Source organism: Octodon degus, unplaced genomic scaffold (genome assembly GCF_000260255.1).
Source record: "Octodon degus isolate 3935 unplaced genomic scaffold, OctDeg1.0 scaffold00115, whole genome shotgun sequence".
NCBI classification, from domain to species: Eukaryota; Metazoa; Chordata; class Mammalia; order Rodentia; family Octodontidae; genus Octodon; species Octodon degus.
The window spans coordinates 2765924-2774437 of NW_004524691.1; the positions used below are offsets into that span (position 1 = coordinate 2765924).

General features: G+C 40.7%; 1 protein-coding gene across 3 annotated transcripts in view; it reads left to right on the top strand.

The window, feature by feature from the left end:
• Window positions 1-5577, top strand: part of Kcnab1 (potassium voltage-gated channel subfamily A member regulatory beta subunit 1) — a 539706-nt gene extending 534129 nt beyond the window's left edge. For all 3 annotated transcript variants that reach the window (XM_004639823.2, XM_004639824.2, XM_004639825.2), the window contains exon 14: window positions 3875-5577. In XM_004639823.2, coding sequence (XP_004639880.1) covers window positions 3875-3964 — 90 coding nt within the window. In that variant the 3' untranslated portion in view covers window positions 3965-5577. The remainder of the gene's footprint in view (window positions 1-3874) is intronic.
• Window positions 5578-8514: the final 2937 nt, after the last annotated feature.

Sequence of the window (8514 nt, forward strand, 5' to 3'; positions counted from 1 at the left end):
GAAAGTGTGAAAAGCCCTTTTACATAATAGCCCAGAATATGTGGGGAGTAACTGGTGGGGCCCACCTGCTCCCCAACACCTTCCCTAGGAATGCACAGCATGGTAAAGCACCACCATCTCTCTGCTTCTGGGAGCTCTGCCCAGCCCACCATGCTTCCTGCATTCTGTGGGCCCTGCTTCTTCACGGAGAAGGCACCCTCCTATGAGCTGCCCCACACAGCTGCCCACCTCTGAGGACAGGAGAGAGGGAAAGTTTGTACACAAAAAGAACTAAAATCCAATCTAATGGTTTCAAGTCTACTAATATTGTTGCAGCACCCACTGTTTGACACCAAGAGCTAGGGAGTGGGAGTACTGCCGTGAGTAAGAACAGCACTTGCCCTCACGTTGCTCACTAGCTGGCTGAGAAAGTCAATTAAGAAATCTATCCCTTAAATCATTCAACAGGTCCTTACTCTGTATCAGGCACTGGCGATACAAAAGAAAAAAAAAAAAAAAACCAAAAAGATACTGTCCAATTTCCAAGGGGCTTGTATTGCAGGAGACATAAAAATAAACACACAAAATTATTTCACGTTGTGAAAAGGGCTCCTAAGCAAATAAACAGGCTGTTGTACTTCACTGATGGAAAAATGGGGGGGCTACATTTATGTTGCTGCAAAAGGTCCCTCTACCATGTCTATTTCAAGCCTTTCCCATCTATTCACATCTTTCTCATAGCAGGTGAAAAGCCCAGGAGTTTATTCCAGGGACAGGGAAGGACAGTAGAAAGACGTTGAGGCAGGAAAGCACTCGGCTTTTCCCACACACTGCCCATTGCCGGCCTCCAGCCAACGTGAGGAGGCCTCACTCTGCTGTGAGCCAAAGCAAAAGGAACAAGGGACACACGGATGTGCAGAGCAGGCACCGGACCTCCCAGGACCCCACGGACAGCAGTTTATCTTTCATGTATAAAATTCCTTGCAGGGTTTTAAGAGAAGCAACATGCTTCCATTGCATAAAGATAGCTCTATCTGCCACATGGAAAGCAAAACTGAAAGGCAGGGGCAGCAGTCTAGGACACAGAGGTGGAAAGAGTAAACGACTCTCACAGGTTTGGAAAAGACAAACATGGGTTGGCCGGAAGAGAGAGGAGCGTATGGGTCCCATTACACTAACTCAGGGTGATCGTACCATCTCAGGGGAGGTCATGCAGCCAGGGGAAGGGAAGGGATAACAGGTAACCATGAGTCACTGTCTTCCCAAAGCACTTCCTCCCCAGTGAAGCTCTGGCTGGTAAAGGACGGATGAGGCACACGTGCTCACAGAGAAGAGAAAAGGGACATTACGCAAGCAGCAAGGCTGCTACTATGGGGGCTGACCAGCCCTTTCTCTTTTGCTCAACTTACACATACCTGACACTGGTGGGACTGGCTGTAGAAGAATGGAGTGCCCACCCTTGTAAGGAATTTTCTAGCAGGCTGAGAAGGTAGCTGCTCCAAAGGACATGGTATGCCGAAGGCATACAAAAGCCTGAGGGGTGGACACAAATCAGGTGCTCCATAGGTGGGAGAGACTGGACAGAAACCACAGCTGTAGGCAGCCTGGCTGCACAGTCCTCTTTTCTACCTCTACCTAAACTAATGAACAGAGCTGCCTCTGCATCCCCCCTCCCTCCAAGTCTCTGCGGCTCTCTGCGGCTCCCCATCATCTACCCAGAGAAATCTAGGCTCGTTAGCAGCCAGGCCCTCCATACTGAAGCCTGTTGCCTCCAGTACCCCATGTACACACACAAACTTCCCTAGAACCCTAACCTCCAGGCACCAGCAGATACTCAGATCCCACATGTAAAGAATGGTCCATGTGCTGCCTCCCAAGTGTCCAACCCTGTCTAGCAAAAGCCCTCTGTCCCGCAGTATCGGGCTCAATGCAGAGGCCTTCCCCGCCGTCCCATCAGCCCAGGGACCACCAGCCATTCTCTAACTCCACCAATTCTTCCAGCCAGAAAAAGGAGGTGAATATAGACCTCTTAAGTGGCCTAAAATGTAAAATAGTTTCCAACATTTTTAAAAACTGGATAATTTCAGCTAAAATTCTGAAAATGTGGCCCCTTTTTGTTTTGTTCTTACTATATATTTTCCATGTTTTACTCAAATACTTTCATGAGTTTTCAGTAATCTCTACCTTAAATGTATCTTGTAATTAATATTTTTCTCTTGACATAGCTAGACCATTTGAGATACAAAATTTCCAATAAATCTTTTCAGGTTTCATACTCATTTTTATAATCTCACTTTTAAATAACACTTTGGCTGTTCAGACCCTCTGAGTTGGCCCAGGCTGAGGAGCGCCAAAACTCGGCCAAACCCCAGCCTTCAAGAATAGCACTTGAGTGCAGTCAAGGTCACCTTGGCCACGACTGCAGCAAAGGGTGAGGCCGAAACCTCAGAGCTGGTCCTCAAAATTGCATTTACCAAAGACAGGGTCAGGCTTTTCCAGCAAGTCAGCCTTTGTCCCTGTCTTGAGAGTGTAGTGTGTCCTTGGCGCACTTACAATAAATGGCCCCAAGGGCCGGCCAAATAGCTCAGCAGATTAAAGCACCTGCAAGCAAGTGCAGGGGCTAGGGGTTTGATCCCTGGGCCTGCTGCGCCAGCCCTGCCCCCGGGATGCACTGAGATGGCAACTGAGATTGGGCATGGTGGCACACACCTATAATTCCAGCTCTTGGGAGGTGTAAACAGGCGGATCCCTACAAGTCCAATCTAGTAGTGAGAACCTGTAGACCTTTCCCTAAAATACAAAATAAATAAATAGCCCCAGAGCCTTATCCTTTCCCAGGGCTCCAGTGCACATGTCCATGCAAGTGGCTCCCAGTCTCAGAGCTCCAATTCTGCAACTCCTGAACCCCAAAGCTGTACTTCTAGCTGCCTACAAGCTGTTTCTACCTGGATCAATGTATACTATAAACTGCTTATCCCGAAATGACTGTTCCTTTGGATTCCAATCTCAACAAACTATCACCTCAAAACCACACCATCTCCATGTCTCTCTTCTCTTCCACTCCACTATCTTTAAGGCCCTGTCTCCAGCATGCATTACAATGTTTCCAACACAGGTCCCCTCCCAGCCTCCTGCAATGCATCCTTCAAACTACCTTCAGGTTAAAGGACTCACCTGTGGTTCAAAGTCCTGAGACATTCCCCACTGCCTAGAGAATAGCTTCAAATGCACAAAATGTCATTCAAAGCTTGCCACTCTACCTCAACTTCTTTCCTCCACTTCTGCTACTCTTGCCCAGCCACCATCGTCTGTCCTTGTCAGCATTCTTATCTGTGAGGCCAGTTAACCCTGGTCATCCTTTACCAGGGTTCTGAACACCAGTTAGAAGGGGTTCCTTCTCAATCTCCAGACCAGTACTGTCTGTGACCACAGCTTCTAGCCCTGTGGTCAGTGAGGTCATGAAAGGTGGCTAGTCCAGATGTAGACATGCTGTAAGTTTAAAACATGCACTGAAACATGTGGGGCTCAGTAACAAAGAAAAGTATTTTAACATTCCATATCGATTGCACATTTAAAATCATTCTTTGGATATAATGAAGTAAAAATATATTAATTTTACCTTTTGCTTTTATAACTAGAAAATTTTAAATTACCTGTGGTTTGCATTATATTTCTACTAGACACAGCTGTTCTGAGTTGTTATTTTTTGTTCTAAGCTTCTACAAGCCTACAAGATTTCTCTCATTGCTTCACTTATTTGGTCCAGGAAGATCTCTAACCGCAAGCAGCTTAGAGTCTAATGGGGAGTTTCTATTCCAGCTCTGGTTCATAAATACGTCTCTGCTCAGTACTGAGCTCCAGAAAAGAGCTAACAACATTCTTCTCCCGTTCTCAGGTTCTGCCAAAGATGACATCACATGTGGTAAATGAGATTGATAACATACTGCGCAACAAGCCCTACAGCAAAAAGGACTACAGATCCTAAGGCAATGCATGAGCCACAGAAGCTGCATGGGTAAAATAGCAGTCTGTACCCAGTCAGACTGGTGTTCCTAGCCACCCTTCTCACTTAGCAGCCTGCTGCTCAGCCTCTATGTTCCTGGATTCTCTGGTGTCCACTGTTGCTATCACTGTGCACCTGAATTCTAAGTATATCTGAAAACTCATAACCAAGAAATCCATTCTATTTTCTTACCTTAGACTGGAGTTCCCTCCCCTTGCATTGCTCTGTACACCACACGCTTATGCAATGGGAAAGAATAGAAGGGGGAAAGACATATTACTTTCAGGTATTTGTTACTTAAAGAAGGCTGTAGAGATATATTTTTTCAAAAAGAACAAATCCACAGATGCAACATAAGTCACTAAGGCACAGAGGAGAACATCCTCATTCTGAAGTATTGCTTGGGAGAATAAGCAGAAATAGTTTTACATTTCATATTCATATTAGCAAGTTTTATTTCACTTGTCATTCAATAAGTTTGTAAGAAAATGCTTTCATTGCCTTTGAAGTATTTACTGATGCTTGGTCCTGTACAATGTATTCAGAGTATCTTTTAGAATTCAATAATGTTGTGTTCATTTACAAGTAGAGCTGACAAGTGAGCGCTCCACTCCTCAACTAGAGTGGATAATGTATGATAGGGACAGTTACACTGACAGGGAAACTTAAGCTCAGAATAAACTGTATGTACAACTGAGTGTTCTTTTTCACATTTTACTAAACCTGCTTTATACTTTCAAGTTGTAAGCATAACTTCTGCAAGTTTAAGTATTTGAGCTTTAAAAAATATATATGCTGTTTTGTAAGTAAACCTGTAAAATACCCAGAAAGGCAAAATGTTCACTATTTAAGCACCAATGGGACTTTTTAATACTTGATGTATCTGAGGGAGTTAACATAAAAACCATAGGCTTTGTGAAAAACATGTCGTTACTCAGATAATGCAGAGTGTATTAACTTTCCCAGTGAAAAGCAAAATGCCCAAGAAGTTCCCAATTCTGATATATGTACCACACTATATGCATGAAAGCCCTGCATGAATTACAGAGGCTTAGCCTTGCTGCACTCAGAACTGGAGGTATATCAACCTCCCATTTTTGGCTAACTTCCTTAATATCATACTTGAGAAAAATTGAGAATATACTTTGTGTGGGTATTTGTTAAAGAAAACATATCTTTGTCAAAGTTAAGAGTGGTTCTTTAATTATATTTATACATCTGAGGATGTACAAAATTCTAATTATCTGGTCAGGAAGTTCCCCACAGAGAAATCGCTTTGAAATTTACTGAAGAAATATATCATCTTAAAATGCTACTTGTCATCACTTTCAGATAATTATTTCATGGTTAAGTAGTAAATCTTAAAATGTTGGGCACCAATAAATATTGTTTTGATCATTATTTGTAGTCTGATAAGGAGCTTGGATTTTTGCCTGGGATTATCAGATTAATGATGGAAATGGATTCCTTTTCCAGTTGTTCACTGTGTACTCAATCCAGTGAACTACTGTATGCATAAATGACCTGAGGCACTATCTTAATGGGAAATGCAATTTAACTTATTTGCTTAGAGTAATAAAAGCATTTTGTGCAATTTCACAATAGTTATCTGCTCTTTCATTGTACGGTATAAATTATGTATACATTCTTACATACAAAATGTTACCCTAAAATAGGCAATAATCACCTAGATGTACGGTATGTTGACAACTAAGCTACATCGAGTACCCAACAGAAAGCAGAGATCAAAGCTAAACTTAAAATTACAATCCAAACATTCTTCTCTTACTAATGGAGAACATGATTACCATCTTTCTCTGGATGTAAGAACATTCTGCCCTCAAGTTAATAAGGCTTCTCAAACCCACCTTAAAAAAAAAAAAAAAAAATCTGCAAATCAAAATTAAATAGAAAACTACTGTTTAGTTTTAGGAACAGCCAATTTTTAAAAATACAAATTATCCAAGGTAAATATAGCAGATGATAAACTTCAAAATTCTATTCCTAAGAAAAAAATTTCTACCTACCCTCATTTTCTTTTCCTCATAAGAATTTCTTGGCAGAAAACATATCCCAAAGAGTAATCTGGGTGGAGGCCACCCCTACACTGACATCTTAGGCAAGAGAAATTCAAACAATGAAATCTTGTTCCTGACTTTCCACTTCAAGAACTGATGCTTCATCTTTATAAATAGCTTCCCAAAGTCATGAGGCAAATGGCAGTTTCAAGGAACCTCAGCCATCTATGAAGATCCCTACTCCTTTGATCAGTAAGACATAGAGGTCAAGACTATAAAGAACACACCTAAGATCATACCGCCTGCTGACAGCAGAGGCAGGCTTAGAATCCATACACTTCATGTCCTTTTTGTGTGTGTGGTACTGAGGATTGAACTTAGGATCTTGCACTTGCCAGGCAAGCACTTATTCTATTGAGCTATCTCCCAAGCCCCATTTTGTGTTCTAGACTACAGCTCCAGTTAAGAATTTTTTAGGCATTAAAGTTTTATGCATTTCTTTATAAGAATTAAGTTTAAAAAGTGTGAGTATAAATCCAAATTCAATATTCAGAAAAAGAGATACAATGAAAACTAAAGTCAAACAGGAATAATTTTTAACCATCTCCCTGGAAAATCTCATCCTACCAGCCAAAAGACCTTCCCAAGCATTTTCATTATCCTGTTTAGGATTCTAAAGAGGCAGCATACTACCACTACTGTCCAAACACATGCAACTGTGAACTGGTCTTTATACATGTACATGGCTGCACCATGGACCCTCCATGTCCCCCAAAACAAGTGACCAGCAAACACATGGAAAAGAAACAAGGTGGGCAGGAAGGCACAACAGGCATACACTGGCAGTGACCTGGCACCTGTTCCTTACTGTGCTATACCTGCCTGCACCTCAAATATTTAATCAGTGACTGCAAAAACGCACAGATGTGGAAAATATGAAACAGTAATAAAAAAAAAATGTACATGACTCTTGTAAAGAAGTCTGAGAAAAACACAATTTTATAAAACAAAGTTTAATCATGTTTTAAGACTTTTCTTAAAAATTATTTGTATACATTCAACATCTACATTTCAGTTAACCTCAAACTTTGTTTCAAGTTATTCTTTGCAAATCGTAATAATACACCAAACAGGACAACCTGCACATTTCAAGATTTTTATTAAGTTGTAAAAGAAGAAATGAAAATTCACAAATGAATATGTTTACTGCTAAGTTTCTGTTCTGCATCATGAGTGTGGAAATAGGAACGCAAGCCTTTGAAATCCCAATTACAGCAGAACACCTTTTATTTTACTTGTGTTGGGTATGGGGCCTTTTTAAGATGTAAATCCCCCTCCATGTTTTCACTGTTAAAGTCCAACTCAGCACATCATAACTCTGTACCACACAGCTTTGTGTTGAGAAGGAGAATACTGAGGAAGAACTTCTGTATTTCCAAGAGTAAAGTACTGGTACAATAAATCCTTAGTAAACCTGTTCAAGTCTGTGTATCTAATCACATACACAAAAAATGTATGTAGCAGTACAGAAAGTAAAAGAACAGTATCAGGACTTTTTAGAAGTACCACAGGAAATGTTCCAGAGAGAAAAAACGAAGTTTGCTTACCCACAAATTTTACCTGTGGCAATTTTTTTTTCCCACCCACACAGGCACTGCCCTCTAGTGGCAAGTTTCCACCAGCAATTTAACATTTGGTCCAGCTCTGGTTACACTTGGGATTTGTCCGAATCATTTCATCAAGTAAAGAAATGAACTCACAACTCTGTACTACCAGAAAAATCAATGATTTCTTAACGTTTTTAATAACAAGTAAATAAAAATGAAAGATATAACAGAAATGAACCTCTTATGTGTTCCCAACTGTACTCTGGAGCCAATTTCTTACTTGCTTTTTCACTGCATTTTAGCCAGTGATGGCACTTGACTAAAAACACAACAAAGAAAAGGATGCCAACTTCTAAAAGGATGATAAAAACTAAACCTCAACTGCAGACACTGACAATCTGGGTCACTGTGCAAATATAATTCCTGCCCCTGCCTTCCTTCAAAAGTTCTTGGAGGCAGCCTACCAAGACGTCTACTAGCACAGAAGTAAATGCTAATGCTTAACAAGTTACAAAATAAATAAATATCATTATTAAGTTCACTTTAAATTTAGAAGTGAAAATTAAAGATCAGCAATACATTTCCCTTGAGGTACAACTTCTAGGAAATTAATGGATGTTACAAAAAGCTTTCAGAAATATGAAACCAGTACCATGAACAGCAAAAAAGAGCTCAAAGTTTTTCAATTCATGGTACAGGCAATAAATGATAATATCCATATATACACTGGTAAAAAAAAAAAAATACAAGACTGCTCTCAGCCGCACCCTCTAGGGCTGAAGAGATCAATATTTTGTTCATAATGACAGTCTTGCAGACTAAAGAGTCAAATTTAAGCAAGTCTTTGTAGAAAAATGCTGATAAGCACTTACACCATTGCAAATTCCTCGATGAGTTCTTAGAATTA